The 16,920-nt window shown below is 42.3% G+C and overlaps 1 protein-coding gene across 1 annotated transcript in view; it reads left to right on the top strand.

Annotated features, from left to right (window-relative positions):
* exoc4 (exocyst complex component 4) overlaps window positions 1-14,312 on the top strand; it is a 125,950-nt gene extending 111,638 nt beyond the window's left edge. The window contains exons 17-19 of the mRNA XM_008300981.1: window positions 9,524-9,668; window positions 13,331-13,509; window positions 13,722-14,312. Coding sequence (XP_008299203.1) covers window positions 9,524-9,668; window positions 13,331-13,509; window positions 13,722-13,900 — 503 coding nt within the window. The 3' untranslated portion in view covers window positions 13,901-14,312. The remainder of the gene's footprint in view (window positions 1-9,523; window positions 9,669-13,330; window positions 13,510-13,721) is intronic.
* Window positions 14,313-16,920: the final 2,608 nt, after the last annotated feature.

The raw sequence follows: 16,920 nt of genomic DNA, 5'->3' as shown, positions 1-16,920 counted from the left end.
TCAGTCATCACTTTTGTATCATTAATCACTGATCAAAATGAGGGGTCTGCATATGTGTGTTAACATAAAACACATAGCCTTTATGTAGACTCTGTTAATCAGTTATTACTACAGTAATGTTTTTATCCTCAAAATCACAGAGAACAGGATTAATCTCCAATGTTAAATCATAGCATCTCATAATGTTCTTCTTTAATATCTGTTTTATTAACATCAGAGCGTTACTTCTCCTGTTCGTAGCTCTTACAATTGGGTCAAGTTGGTTTTGTACGATAGTTTATATATCATCAAACACTTTATACCAGGACCACGTGTACACCTGCTTATTCATGCAACCGGCCAAACATGTTACTGCAGTGCTCTGCATAAAATCATGCAAATACGGGTCAGAAGCTTGAGTTGATGTTCAGTTCAAATATCAGAATGGGGGAAAAGTACGATCTTAACCACTTTGATGACAGCATGATTGTCCATGTGTGCTAAGTTCAGGATTAATTGTTGATTGATCATTTGTTGTTAACAGTTACTTCTATTTAAAACGTATTAACCAATGCATGTCTGAAAATGTATATTTCCTGTAGTGTGTGGTTGCACCAACAGGTGGAGCCCCATTCTCTGTTTATTGAGACGGAGTGACAGGTGTGTTAGATGACTGTCTGTAAGGGTTGCATAAAAACAAGCGCACCTCCTCAGTGTCTAACTGCCAGCTGTGGCAGTTGTGCTCTGCAGCATAGAGTTGTGACAAAGGTGTCTGGTGGCTGTCTGGTTTAGCTAGCTTCCTGAGGCTCATGCTAGTGTTCAAGCTAGAACTTTCAAATGCTGGAAGCTGAGTGTCTGTCAGCAGAGAGCAACTATATCTCCTAACACTGCTAATGTTCAGGAGCAGCAGGATTGTGATTACATGCTATGAACAACTTCAAACCAAAGTAGTAAAGGGAATCAGCGATGCCCTGCTCTGAATGCAAATATACTGTAGTGGTGGCAGCAAATACTGACAGAATTCCTGGACGGATAAAGTTGCTGCAACAGTATTGGTGGGCGTCTGTTTTGTCGGATCTATTCCAGCAGCTGCACTCACAGGGAGATCTACTTAAGTCCCTCCATCGTGTAGATCAGGTATGCAGAAAACATGCGACAAAACTGTTTCATGAGCATATGAAAAAGACCTCCACTGTATTTAATCCACCTCAGCAATTACTTAATTACTGATTGTTGACGTTGTTGAATCTATTAAGGAAATTGTTTCATTTTTCCATCCCTGAATGAACAGGTCGAAGTATTTCTGTATCGATTGATCCTATGGGATCGGGCACAACAGCTTCCAGTGTTTGCTCAGAATGAAAACATGCCGCAATCTGCAAATGGAAACACCCTGTTGGTGAGAGAAATCAGTCAGGCTTGTTTGAGCTGACAGAAATGCTGCAGCAACTCAGATCACCACTGTTTAAAACTGTGATGAGCAGAAAAGCATCTCAGATTACATAACATCTCAAATCTTGAGTGGACGGGCTCCTGAAAATGTCAGGTTCCGCTTCTGTCAGAAATCCCTGCAGGCCGCTCAGTCTCACCAAACTTGAAGACAGTTAAAGACTCGAAGAATGCAGGAAAGTCTGATGAATCTTGGTTTCTGCTGAGACACACAGATGGTGGAATCAGAATTTGTCATCAACCGGATGACTCCATGGACCCAAGCTGCCTTGTGTCAACAGTCCAGGCTGGGTGTGATGGTATAAGGATGTAGGGAATGCTGTCTTGGCCCACTTTGGGCTCCTTAATACGAATCAATCATGATTTGAATGCTGCAACCAATCTGACTATTGTCATTGACTATGTGCATCCCTTTATGGTCACAGTTTACCATCTTCGAATGGCTACTTCCAGTATGATAATGCACCGTGTCACGTAGTAAAAGTTATCTGAGACTGGTTTCATGAATATGACAATGAGTTCAGTGGGCTTCAATGGCCTCCCCAAACACCAGACCTGAATCAAGCAGAGCACCTTTGGGATGCGGTGGAACAGGAGATTCGCAGCATGAATGTGCAGCTGACAAATCTGCAGAAATTATGCAGCGCAAACATGTCAGCATGAAGCAGGATCTCCAAGGACTGTTTCTAACATGCAGTGAAATCCACGCCACAAGGAATTGAGGCTATTGTGAGAGCAAACGGAGGCCCTATCCAGTTTTAGTATGCGTTTCTCATTAAGTGCTCAGTGAGGACAGTATATGTATATAGGGGAAATATGCATTACAAAAGCTTTTCCTCCAAACATTGCCAATTCCAGACTTGTTTTCTTTCTGTCTCGAGCTGTAGTCATCTCTAGTTGATGTGTTTTAATGTGATTTGTTATTTAACATATTTAAAGATATTGCCAAGCTGCATTTCTGGAGTATATGTTGTCAATCTTAACAAGAGGGCACTATTGAAAGTCTTGCCTGTCTCTGAAAAAAAAGGCTCAAATGTCAGTGTGCTTTGTGATTATTTTGCAGGAAACCATTTAGATGCTTGATACTTGTTTTGATTTTATTCGTCACCAAGGCTGAACTGATTTTTAACAACATAATCACCACATTTCAATGTTAAATGCATGGAGACGTCAACGGCGTTCACCTTTGCAGCTAATGCGTTACCGTACTTTTCAGAAACTTAGCTGCATCATCTTGGTGCTCTGGCGGAGCTTTGGTCAATTATGCACCTTTCTGAGAGGGATGGAGAGGAGCTCCAAACTTTTATCGGCCGTTGTCACAACTCCCCGGCTTCAGACCTCTGATTGCTCATTGAACTTAAGCTATTTTGCCGTTCCGTATCACAACTTTTCTTTTTAGAAATGAAATAATTAAATGTAAAATATTCTTATTTAGCCCTGACTTTGTCGCCGCAGTATCTCTTTTTAAACTCTTCCCTTCCCTCTCAGCCTGACGCTAGCTTTCTTCGTCTATTCATAGATAAGAATTCAATAAAAGTACGGGAAGGGACGTGACATAATTATCATTAATTCTGGCGGGTGGCACTAATGGGAAGGATAGGGCAGTCACTTATCATGCTGGGACAGCCTCCGTATTGTTCATTATTTAGTGTTTGGTGAGCTGATGACGGACTACGTGTGTGTTGGTATGGACGCTGTGTGTGTGTATGTGTGTGTGTACGTGCGTGCGTGGGCGTGCACGTGTGTGTACATAACCATGCACTGTGTAAGATGGGACAAGGGTACGGCAGGGAAAAAAGACCCCACCTTATCTCATCCTCCACCCCCCCGCCTCACGTCTATGCCTCTCCAAATTGGATTTTATATTACAGAAGCAGTCAGGTATGAACAACTCATTTTCCTCTCCCTGTTTTTTTTTTTGCTTTTCTTTCTTTCATTCCTCTTTCTTACTTTCTTGCTTCCTTCTTTCTTGGTATTTATTTCTCTCATTCTTCCTTCCTTCCTTCTTTCCTTCCGTTCTTTCTTTTTTTTCTTTCCTCTTTTGCCTCCTCCTCACCCAGGCAGCGAGAACATTGCTCTTTCTATTTTTTCTTTTTCTTTTTTTTTTCAAGTGGTAAGGGTCTGGTAGATTTTGTCCATGGCTGGGTGCTCTCTGCAGTGGATGTTTGGTTTGATCACTTTCCTGTGTGATTGAATTCCACCAGACGTATAGAGAGTTACATGAAAATAGCGCACACGTTTCACTGCTTCAGTTTCCGCGTGGCGCCGAGTCTCAAATCAGTTTAGGTATGCACATGCAAGCGTCTTTGTGAGTCACATTGGGAAGAAAAACCAAGTGAACCCGTGTGTAAGTATTGGTGATGAGGCCTGTTTGTGTGCGGACGGACCACTGATGGTGATTTTCTGTGAACATGGCTGCAGAAAAGGGGTCTTATCACCTATCTGGTTGCAGCGCTGGACTTCTAATCCGCTCTGACAATATTTACCAGACAACACACACACACCTGAGGGGCAATGTCAGCAGTTTTCTGTTGACTGCTGAGTTTGCATGTATGAATTTGAGTCTTTTTAAATAATATCTGCCAGCTTGTGTGTGGCAGCCCTGTCGGCTTTTTGTAAACACAACATTTACCTGCAAACATAAGATCGTGAACAACTTGAAGGCTCATCCTTGTGGATAGTTTCGTTTTGTCTTTTTTTTTCTGCCTGGCAACATGAAGTGTGTGTTCATGCTCGTGAATCCTGGCCATCATTAGGTAGGCGTAGATACAGGCCTCTAATCTAGCCTGCAAGGGTTTTGTAAAGAGTAATCACATGGTATTCCTATGAGAGTAGGTTCCTGCTCATCTCCGTAGCCCAGGACCATCTCACCTTGACTATGCATGTATATGTCTTTCCCCTTTGGCTGTGATTTTTTTTTTTTTCCTTTCTCGACTCCATTTAACAAGAGAAGTTGACTGAGAACACATTCTTATTCTCTGCAGAAGCCTGGGGGACTAGTTGAAGTGGGAGATGATGGTGTTGTTTTTCAGGAGTAGTAATATTTAATTTTTGCTCATCCATTTCTGTTCATTCATCTCTGCTTCTGTCCAAAATTTCTTTCTTTTTTTTTGACTCCTTCCCATTATGAGACGCTATTAAGTCATTTGAGGTAGTCAAATAAGTCACATTTTTCAATCTCATTCTCAGTTTTTTTTTTTTTTCCCTCCCTTTCACCTTCCCTTCTGTCTGTGTCTCTGGACAGGAGTTCAGATCTCTGTGTGCAGATGTTCTTCCTCTACCAGAGGCAGCAAAATAATTAATAACTCCTCTCCTTTCTTACTCCGTCAGTCATTTATGAATCATTCATCATTCCACCCCTGCAGGATACTGTCCTTTGTTTATCTTCCCCATTTTGTGTTCCGTTCTTCTTTTCTATTGAGAGGTCGGGTGTGTTGTACTTTTTCCACCCAAACAGATTATGATTTTCAGCAGCTGTTTAGCATCTGTATTTGTCAGTGAATCAGAAAATGTCACGCCACGTTGCCTCCTTGATTCTTAATGTATTGTTTTATGCCCCTATCGGCAGTCAGGGCAATGAGTGTAAGATGGGGTGCGTTAACATGAGCTGTCCATTCGCGGTGTGTGTGCACTTTAACGCTGCATGTGTGTGTGTGTGTGAATTCCATCACTGATCTTCCTCCTTAATGTCTGCCACCTTCATCCTCTGCAGATGGCAAGCAACAGACGTTTCTTTTTAGATGAGATTCGAAAATAATTGGATAAGCACAACACACACACACACACATGCACGCATGCCTGCACATGGGCGCCTAAATAGATGCGCGACATGCACACACGTATCCTCACTTTAATCGTGCACACACAAAGAGCTGATAAATGAGAGATGGGAGTCATTTGGTTGGAGGGAAAAGAAGGCAGAAGGAAGCCGAAAGGGGAAAAAAGAGAGCAAGAAAGTTGTCAGTCAGGACCAATGAGTCGTCTCCTTTTGCCCGTCTGTCCCTGACTCTAATGGTGCCCCCCATGCTGCGACGGTTCCCTCGCATCATCAAAGTAGCGCAGGCTGGGGGGGTGCGACAGGAATCCGAGTGTATTTTTGTGTGTGTGCGCCTGGGAGTGTGTGTTTCACGGACACCCCCTAGAGAGACCTCCAACAGTGTGTGCCACAGTAAGCCCTTTTTTCTGCTGTCAGAGTGAGTGAGTGTAATGCACATGAGAGGAAACAAGCCTTCGAGTCACTTTCATGCACATGCCTATGAGCACGCACACACACACACACACACACAGTGGGAAAACACTCCCACAGTCGGAGCATGTGAAAAGCTTTCGCTCTCTCACACGTACAGCGAAGAGCTAAGAGAGCGAGCGCAAAATAGTCTATATGAGACAAGTTTGTCTTTTCCCAGGTGCTTTAGTGCGAGTGTGTTGGCACAGCGCAGCCAACACCTGTTGATGATGATGTTACCTGTCCTGTGCTGCTAAGATTGTTTATTGTGGCTTTTAGGTAGCTCAGCTGCACAGGTAATATTCTTGAATTTCCTTTTGAGTGACAGCATTGTTGTTTCACTGCTGGGTTCTGTAGCTGTTAATGATCCGATAAGTTGACCAGGGAGAGTAAACAGGATCAGCTAAATACAATCAAATGAAGACAATTAATGTCATAATGCTCCAGTCCCTTGAGAAATCATTGTGGATTTGTTTGATTAAGACCAATCTTGTTTGCTGTTCCTGTGATTCATTTAGCTGGATTAATATTGATATTGCCTTCTTAAAGATGTAATCCTTGGCACCGTGCTTTGTGACAGTGAAGGAAACAGTCACTTGTGTGGATGTACAGATTTTATACAGTAACACTGCTGTTGATATAGATTAAAACAAAAACAAAAAAACACAAAACAAACATACAACCACAGATATAGATTTCTTCTTAGAAGCAAAAAAGCCAAAAGTCAGATTAAAGAAAATAAAGACTTGTACATCAAAAATATCAGCCAGTATCAAAGTTACATAATTAGAAGGTTTTTTTTTTTCCCCATGAAAATATGTCCTTCCTGGTCTAAAGTGACTTATATTTAGCTCTGAACACATGCTCCCTCTATGAAGTTCCTACTGCGAGATGTCTGATTTAAGAACCTCAGACCTTTGGTTGATGATGTAGCTCAGTTGGCTTCATCTCAGATCATGACCTTCAGCATGCCCTGGGGCAGTTTGCATTTGGGTGTGAAGTGGCCAGGATGAGAATCAATACCTCCAAGTCTAAGGCAATGGTTCTTTGCTGGAAACCAGCGGATTGTTTCCTCTGGATTGGGGGTGAGTTGCTGCCCCAAGTGAAAAACTATCTCTGGAGCTTTTTTCACAAGTTATGGGAAAATAAAACATAAGATTGACAGACAGCCTTGTTTTGGACTGTTTTGATGAAGACCAAGCTGACCTGTAGGCTCAAGCTCTCGATGTATCTACGATCGAAGGCTCACTAAGGTTATAAGCTCTTGCTAGTGACATAAGAATGAGGTCATATTACAAATGGCCACAGTGAGTTTCTTTGTAGGGTGGTTGGGTTCAGCCGTAGGAAGTGGGTGTGGAGGTTGGACATCCAGAGCAAAACTGAAAGTAGGGTTGAAAGGAGCAAGTTGAGGTAGTTTGGGCATCTGTTTAGGATGCCTCTGGGATGCCTTTCCTTGGGTGTTTTCTGGGGTAGACTCAGAACTTGCTGAAGGGGTTATGTGTCTCTTCTGACACCTCAGGATTGACCAGGAGGAACTGGAAAGAAGATGTGCTTGAAAATTTTGCTGGGGAGAGGAACGCCTGGTATGCCCTGTTTGGTCAGCTGCCACCCCAGACGAAAATAGATGGATGGTTGTTCAAACTGAAAACCGACTTGGAAGAACAATAATGCAAGTGGACAGTATTTAGTTCTGAAATTTATTACCTAAGAAACTTCAGAAGTCTGACTCCGCAGTTCTGAGATTGTCATTACCCACCCGTGGTGTTGATTGCTTTTTTCACTCATGACTTATCTCCTAGTATGCTCTCAAAGGAGGCCATGTATTTATTAAAACCTGGCCTTAAGTTGAAATCTATCTGCGCCTTTCTATTGCAAGTCTTTGTCTTGAACCACCTCTAACCGCTGCAAATACCTGACACCCTGCACTGTGATGTCCTCTCACACGCAGCACATACACATTGTCAAGACGTTTACTCAAGAAGAAGTTAATTAGCTGGCAAGTTCAAAGATACAGGACATACCGTGAACACTTATGTAAACACGGCCCAACACATCACATGCTCACCTTTAATGAGAAACATAATTCCCAGCCTTTATCTCTGTATGTCAGATACACGGGTCATAAGAGTAGCTGTCACTGATGTCAAACCCCGGCCCTGCCGGTGTTTGCTTTGTTGATTGAACAGCCATGGCATATACCTCACTGCTGTTTGCCAAGGACAATGGTTTCTAATCTTATCAGGCGAATTTAAAATAACTACTTTAGGGACAGAAGGACATATTCACCCACACATACAAAATGTGCACTGATTGATATAAGGAAGCACTGACCATGCAAAGAAAGCTAGAATTACTTTGATATAATGGTTTTTGTGATTTGAAACAGTGTAGAAATGAGATGACAGTAAGAATTTAACTGGACCTATTAGTGTGGGGGATAGGCAAACTTACTCATTTTTGAAATAAGCACCCCAAAAGAGGAAAAAAAAATCATTGTTGCTTTCAGTTCTACTTTGAAGACATTGTCATGTTTCCTTCTGAATTCAGTTCAGGCTCTGTCCTTGGAACTGGCATATGTTTTAGTATCAATGGATCTTCTGATTTCCTCCAGCTGAAGTAGTGTTCACAGTTATCTTAAAAGCTCTGATATATCCAAATGTGAGAGTTGGTTGAAAAACAGCAGTTTTTAGCTAACTTTTGAAAAGGGAAGTCATTTATTCATTTTTTAAAAAGTGCATACACAAGTTTAGCACAGTTTGTAACCAGTCAGCAGTTTCAGATGCATTTCTAAGCAGAGTGTTGAAAGGGAGAAATTATGTGTTTATATCTGTGAGAATGTATATCCGGGAGAAGTTTGGGGTGTCTATAGCAATACGTTATATATGGGAATGACATGAGGTGGCAAGTTTGGAGCTGAATAGTGGTTACCTGTGTTGCACTTCCTATCTGTTGTGGGGATATCACTCAGGACAGTCAAGGAGAGCAAAGATGGATCACCAGGTTATTTCAGGCTTAGTCTGGACTAGCTACAGTGCTGTCCTGCGCTGTGTGCGTGCATGCATGCGGGCCAGCTTGCATGCATGTGTGACCTTCGGAAGGGCAGGAAGAATAACTAGGGAGCTGGCTTTGACTGCGGCACATCGATCGTGGACCCCTGCATTCTCCTGCTCAACAGTCACTCTTCGTACACACATCACACACACACACACACACACACACACACACACACACACACACACACTCGCCTCATTGACCAAATAGACTTACATATGAGTGACGGGGCCAATTTCTCTCCTTTTCCTCCCCTTGTTAATTTATGGCCATTGATCTACACTGAGCTGAATTTATATACACTCATCATGCTCTCTGGCTCTCTCTCTTTCACACACACGCACACGCAGGTCTTTTGTGTGGCTTACAATGCGGCGCAGTGACACATGCTCCTGCTGCCTCAGCACAAGTGGTGAGAAGAAAGTCCAAGAACATGCTGAAGGACTTAGGAAACGTGTGAAGTTGAACTAATAGGTTTTCTTTTGCGTGTGCTGTATGAGCTGGTGTCATTTACAGAACCCAATAAAGTCAATACAAAATGGAATACATGCATATTACAGTAGAGGTCACTACAGCGTATGCGCACTCAGTACACGTATTGATCTTGTGATCTTAGGACACATTTCGTGACGGTCAGGAGTTAGGGGAATCTATGGAGTATCACCTCTGGAGCTGGTAGACCTTTGCTGAAGCACTTTTCAGCATCCAGACATTGAAACTTTGTCTCAAGTCTTCTGGTGAACTTATGATATCCTGTTTGGTGTAACTGTGTTTGTTAATAGTGTTGTGTGTGTCTCCTTGTCTATTCCGTCCATTCAGGTGCGTCTCCATGCTCAGCAGACAACCAGGTGGTCGGTGAGAGCGAACGCAGCAGGGAGCAGATTCTCCAGACCCTGAGTGACCTGTCCAGGGGATTCCAGGATATTGCCGACCGCTGTCTCCTGGTATTACACCTGGAGGTCAGGTAAGTAGAAGAAACAGACTGACCCTTAACAGTGGGGAATAAAAGCATTCAAGGATGTTTCATATTATACTCTCATTATGCTCCCTTTCGCCGTGCATAATTTCTGGTTCTCAGGCAAAACCTTTATAGATGATCGGAGTTTAACAGTAAGATATTTAGTTTTTTGGAGAAACCTCAAAGAAAGATAGAAAGTAAATCAGAAGAATTTAGATGACGATCAATAATAGTAAATAACAGTGCCATATGTATAATTAAATTTTTCAATTGCAGTTTCTGTTATCTTTTCCAGATGATGTGGATAAAGCAAAAGATTTATTATATTTGCTACTTTTTTAGAAGCATTTGTTTATAGAAAACAAATGCCCCTAACAGATGATCTTTTGTTTTTTTTAGTCAAGGCATAAAACAGCACGCACAGTCTTTTCATTGTTATACTCTAAACAAGTTAGTGTTAAAAGCAAGTAGTGTTCAATTATTTCAGGATGGCGAATTGTTTTTTATTTGTTTGTTTCTTCTTAGGTAATTCGTTTTTGAAATGACAAAAGTTTTGGGAGGCATAATGTTTTGAAAACAAACAATGAGATGGGGACATTATACCGCTCTGACTGTCATCATTCTCTAGCAGTGTGTGATGTTCAACAAAACTCTTCCTATCTAAGTCATGCTTCCACTCATTAAGATCCTTGTCTTTGTATGTGTGTATGGTATGGATGCCAATTGAAACGCATCAAAACGAAAGCCAATATGTGGTTGCGCTGGATTCTCCCCTTCTTCTCGTTTGTGTCACTGAATGAAATGAAGAATGTTTGTGGATATGTTAAAGGTCGTTACCACTCGGTTATTGCACATACCAGAAACTTAGAGGACATGTCGTTATGTTAGATAGTCAAAAACAACCAGTCACACATGCAGGTGAAGTGAATGATGCTGATAATCTCATTGCAATGCAGTGGTCTTCTAGGAAACATTGGGTCTGGGCATTCATGCCAGTGCTACTTTGACATACCATCACACAGTTTCAAACCAAGCACCTCCCTTCATAGCAATCATACTCCCAGATGATAGCAGCCTTTTCCAGCAGGACAATGCCACCTGCTGCCAAGCAAAAACAACTTGAGGAACATGACAAAGGTGTTTAAGCAGCCTCCAAGCTTCCCACATTTCAACCTGACTGAGCATCCATGAGATGCGCCAGAGCGAGCCAGATCCACGGAGGCCTCACCCTGCAACCCGCAGGACACAAACAATCTGCTACCAGCATCCCAGTGCCACACATGATTCTGAGCTGTTTTGGTGGCAGGAGGGGAGCCTACATTATATTAGACAGGCAGTTTTAATGTTGTCGCTGCTCGGTGTGTACCATAAATGCACAGATTCAGAAATGTGCACCTTATCTGTAGTATGTGTTTTGAATGTCGATATCTAAGTTAATTTACCACACCATATACTTTCTCACCCCCACAACCACTAATAGCCCTCCATCATCCCTCTCCGGTTTTTCCCCCCCCCATCCCTCCATGTACCACTATTTCCCTGTGGACCATTGTGTAGCTTATGCAATATTGTTGATGATTTCAGTAGAAAACCCTCCCTGAGGCTGATGTCTAGCTATATGCTACACTCCATTGACTCTCCCCATCTAGTGAATTTCCCCTGATAGTGGTACCAGCTAAATGAAGCCATGAGGAAGAAAGGAGGAGGGGAGGCAAGAAGAGATGGAAGAGAGATGAGTGAGGTTAAAGTGGTGGTGGGGGTTAAAGAAGGGAGTTACAGCAGCTAAGTGGGAGAAATGATTGAATAGAGAGTGAAGGAAGCGAGATGGAGGCATTAAAAATGTGGTGTAGTTGTTGGCTTCGCCTTAGGGGGAAGAGACATTCACCCATATCATTTTATACCCTTCTGCTCTGGGCACTGTGGTTATGGAATTACGAAAGTATTGACTTCTTAAGTCTAGACTGAAATTAGCCTTTCTGGAGCTGAAGGACCTCAGACTGAGACGCAGGTCTTTAAGTGAAGAGAGAAACTTTTTGTTAAAGGGCAGATCAAAATTCACTTCCTCCACCTGAACCCTTGACCCCACAGCGAGGGGATCTGGTGGCTCTCTTATGTTGTGGGGGGTAATTTGCTGGCATAGTTTGGCCTCAGAGGGAAGGGTCACTGCAAATAATCACAGAGTTGTTCTGCGTAATCACTTCACCCTGTAATAAAACATTTCTATCCTGATGGGAGTGGTCTCTTCTAGAATAACAGTGCCTCCATCCTTAGGGCACAAGGGGTCACTGAATGGTTTGATGGGTGTGAAAATGATGTGAATTATATGCTATGGCCTTTACAGTCAACCCGAGTGAAACCCAATGGGACATTTTGGACCAGCCATGCTCTCTACCACCATCATCAAAACAACAAATGAGGGAAAATCTTTGGGAATAATTGGGTTATATGCCTCCAGTAAAGCTCCAGAGACTTACAGAATCAATGGCAAGGCACACTGAGGCTGTTCTAGCAGCATGTGGTGTCCCCGTGCCTTACTAAGATACTTGGTTGCTTTTTTTGTTTGTTTTTTTTTAAATTTGCAATCTTGTCACTTTAATTTAGCTGTGTGTTAATATGAACATAACATGTTAATAAGAACAAACTAGATAGATGTGGTCGTTTTCCTTCTCAAAATAATGGTTATTTCTGCTCCGAGTCTAAAAATGATATAACTGTCATCACAAATTTCTGAGAGGCTTTTTTCAGTCACAAGTCAAATATTCATTGCATTTGGTTATGAACCCATTTACAAAAGATTATGTGTAATTCTGACCAAGAAAAGTAAAGACAAAAACCCATCAGCAAGGTTCTCAACTCACAATTATTCCACTGGAGCTGCTTGCTGGCCATCAGCACAGATCTGTGTCGGTAGTACATCTTCATTCAGCTATTCCCTGGAAAAAATAACCCCTCTACATAAATAGAATCCAAACTACAGTGTTCTAGACATAAAGACATAAAAATAAGCCATGGGCATACTTTCTATAAATGTAATTTGATATTTTTGAGGGCCATTGCTTTGGGACATGAATAACTTATCGTGTAAAAGAGACTGATCTTCCTCCTAATCCTCAGGCTGTTGTATTTCAACGCAAGCCCTAAAGTGGAAGATTTTTTTTGATTTTTTTATCGCTAGTATGCTGTAAATTTACTCGCACAGTATATTCAGCACTCTGCTTAGTTGAATGGCATCCAGCATTGATGTAGTGGTAGCCGAATGAGTGGATATATTATGAGTGCTCGAAACAGAATGATTTCAGCGGAAATTATAGGTGTTCGAGTAGGTATACACCTTAGTGATGCTTGAGAAGTAAGAACACTCACTGTCCACTAAAGTGTACCTTCTAACTCCTCCAAAGGACAAAGAGTAAGGGCTTCATGCATACTCACTGCTTCATTCTTGCTTTTTCTTATTGTTCCCTTGTTTTTAAAATGCAGTGCAGGTGATTTCAGCAGATCACCAGGGTTACACTGTGGGAAATTATACAAAGCCGCAGATGTACTTTTAATAACAAGACATCAAATGGATAGAGAACAAAGTCAGGCGTTACAAATGTTCTGCACCATCTAATTTACCACTTTGTCTTTTCTTCCCTCCCTTTCATTATCCTCCTCTGTTTTCACTCCAGGGTGCATTGTTTCCACTACCTGATCCCACTGACCAAACAAGGGAATTATGCCATCGTGGCTAACGTGGAGAGCATGGACTACGACCCGCTGGTGGTCAAACTGAACAAGGACATCTCAGCCATAGAGGAGGCCATGGGGGCCGCCCTGCAGCAGCACAAGTTCCAGTATATCTTTGAAGGTCAGCAGGGCGACTTTTAAAACAATCAGAAGCTCACCCATGATTTTCAAACCAATTGGTGTTGTGGATTCACTGAGCCGCCTACGTATCGCAGCGCATTATTAAAATGTCGTTCCTTTGTCGTCTTGTATCTCCCCTCATCTTTTTATTCACCCCTCTCTGTCCTGATCTGATACGCTTATCTTCATTTTTCTTCTCTTTTCTCTCACCAGGTCTTGGTCATCTGATTTCCTGTATTCTAATCAACGGGGCTCAGTATTTTAAAAGGATCAGTGAATCTGGTATCAAGAAGATGTGCAGGAACATCTTTGTCCTCCAACAGAACCTCACCAACATCACCATGTCCAGGGAGTCTGACCTCGACTTTGCCAGGTCAGAGTCTTTTTTTTAATATATTTTCACGGTGCGAGCCAGAAATGCAGCTCACCTGGAGCAGTTTTCGTGGTTCAAAACTAGAATACACCATCCTTTCAGAGCTGTGGATACATCCCGCAACCCTTCAGCTGTACATTATCTGCACTCTGTTTTCACCGGTGAAGGCTGATAACCTTGGGCGTGAGGGGCTGGCAGCGGAAATTTTTTTGAAAGTATTGAGTGGCTCTAAATTTTAATGCCATTTTCTTGACAGTTCTTTATAAGTTACTGTTTTCCCTTGCTGTTGTCATGGTAATAAGATCTCTGACATAGCAAAGTGATAATAATCCTAGACATAATGATGTTACCATTTGTTCTTTTGTTGGAATCTGTTCTATGATAACTCCAATTTTAAGACCTAATATTTCTGAATTACGCAAAATGAAGAAATCTAATGAACTGTATTATGAAGCCATCAGATCAGAAATGGACACTGACTACCTGATGATCATCTTTTCAGTTTAAATCAGTTGATATATTGGTCCAGCCTTACTACACACCTGCACACACACACCTACACACACACACACACACAATGTCCTCAAGTTCAGACAGCAACTATGTCAACGCACGAGGCAGACAGATGGTCAAACAGATTGTCAACCACACCGCGTGTCCGTGTCCACGCGGTTGTTGGTGTTTATTTCTTATTCATACATTTAAATTTTGTGAGTCTACCTGCTGTTGCCCAGTGCTGCCCAGCCCTGACAGACATGAGGGAAATCAGCGCTGAGACATCTTTGTGAAGAGGATGGAGAGACAACAGGGGAGAGAGAGGGAAGGAGGTGAAGGAGGAGGAGGGTGGAAAGAGAGAAGAAGGCAGAAAGAGAAGAATGATTCACAGTATTCATATGATTTTTTTTTTTCCCCCCCTCTTTTAGAAGCTTGTGTCCTTGACAGGAGAGAGGATGTGAGAGGACGAGTGATGGAAAAGATGGAGAAAGAAGGGAGGGCTTGAGGCGGGGAAGAAATTGAAAAACTAAGTGAAAGGAAGTTATAGAAAAGGTATCTTTCACGGGAAAGGCATAGCGTGGATGTGGAGAAGGTGGTAAGCGGAGACGACAGCAGAGTAACAAATGAACGTGAGAAATGTAGAGATAGATGTGGCAGAAGAAGGAAGAGGATGAAATGAAGGAAGCATGAGATCAACGGCTGATAAAACTTAAACACAGAAGACTCGCTCAAAACCAATATTGAGATTTTAAGAAAAATAGAGGCAGTTTATTTATCAAACTGTCGCCGTAGCTATCCCTTCCAAGGCGCCTTTTTTAACCTTCTCAGTCTTTCTGCGTCTAATGTTTGTTGTAAAATGCGCTCAGTCATGTCTGCCATCTTGTCGGGATATTTTGTTGGGTTAATTAGCTCCTTTTTTTTTTTTTTTTTCCCAATACAGTCCTTGGCATGTTTATGAGTGCGTCATATGTTTGAGTGATAGGGCGTCTATGTGCTGGGAGAACTTTTCTATTGTTTATAATGCGCCACTACGGAAAGCCAAGTCCTTTTACCGGGGGAAGAAAAAACCGAAGTAAACCGAAATGACCTGAACTGTACTGGATGTGGAGGACCATTGATTAGTATGTTATTTCTACCCTCTGTCAACTTTGATTATGGAGAAATGCCAGTGATGGCTTCTCTGTCTTTTCTCTCCTCCTTCCACTCTCTCTGATTACGAGGCGTGGGTAGTGCGGAGGTGTTGATTGGGAATTGCAGAGCACATTGTTTACACATTCATGGCTTTTTGGATTGGCCGGCCTCCGGCTCCGAGACACACCGACTCTCGCTAACGCAAACCCACACACACACACACACACCGAGTCACATACACACATCTGTTACGTATCCCTTCGCTTTCACCCATACACAGATACTCAGCCAAGCCAATCAGCGTGTTGAAATAACCGTATTTATACTTGGGGAATGAATATTCATAAAGTATGCGTACACCTGCTATTTGAGCTGACCATACCGCCTGTACGAAGCATGCTGATGGGAATAAGTTGAAATGATGCATACCAAAAAGCTACAAGTGATATTTTTAGGCTTAACACCATGTTGAAATCCAAGTCATCCTTTTTTAAACACTCTGGTTGCAGATTCAGTTTTTGCCTTTTCTGCTTGTTTAGTTAGTAAGTCTTGAAGTCTTAGTTTCTAATATTTTAGTCATATGTGACTGAGGTTACATGAGGATATCACAATCTGTGTGTTTCATAAATCATGCCTTGGTCATGAGGTGATATCATGCAAATATTTAAATATATATACATCTAACATGCCTCATCATGGGCTGCAAGGTGGCGCAGTTGGTAGCGCTGTTGCCTCGCAGCAAGAACGTTGCCGGTTCACGTCCCGGTGAGGACACCGGACTCTTTCTGCATGGAGTCTGCATGTTCTCTCCGGGTTCTCCGGCTTTCTCCCACACAGTCCAAAAACATGTTGAGGTTAATTGGTGATTCTAAATTGTCCGTAGGTGTGAGTGGGAGTGTGCTTGGTTGTCTGTCTCTAAGTGTAGCCCTGTGATAGACTGGGGACCTGTCCAGGGTGTCCCCTGCCTTCGTCTTGAGTCAGCTGGGATAGACTCCAGCCCCCCACGACCCTAATGAGGATTAAGCGATGTATAGATAATGGATGGATGGATGGATGCCTCATCATTTTGCAGCTGGACCCTTGTTATTATATAGATACAGAAGAATAGACAGTGGTCGATGATTGTTTTTCTAAAGTTGCAAACATACTATTATATATGGCATTTTGAGCAAACGGACGTTGTCTGATAAGAATCGGCAGTAAAAACACAGTAAGGAAGAGAGGATAAAGACAGAATATTCATCAGTATTTTATTGCCACCTCTGGAGAAACAAGAACAAAATGAGAAAAGGAAGTAATCACAGCAGGAAGCCTGCTTTGCAGAAAGGCTGCAGATGCTCGCCTGTGTACCCATGTACTTTTATTTGTTCTTATGTGTGTATGTGCATGTTAAGTGTGTGTGTTAGTGTGTGT

The sequence above is a fragment of the Stegastes partitus genome, unplaced genomic scaffold, assembly GCF_000690725.1.
Source record: "Stegastes partitus isolate 25-593 unplaced genomic scaffold, Stegastes_partitus-1.0.2 Scaffold1619, whole genome shotgun sequence".
Lineage (NCBI taxonomy): Eukaryota > Metazoa > Chordata > Actinopteri > Pomacentridae > Stegastes > Stegastes partitus.
Note: the sequence above shows the minus strand (reverse complement) of the source record. Positions and strands in the feature narration are given on the sequence as shown.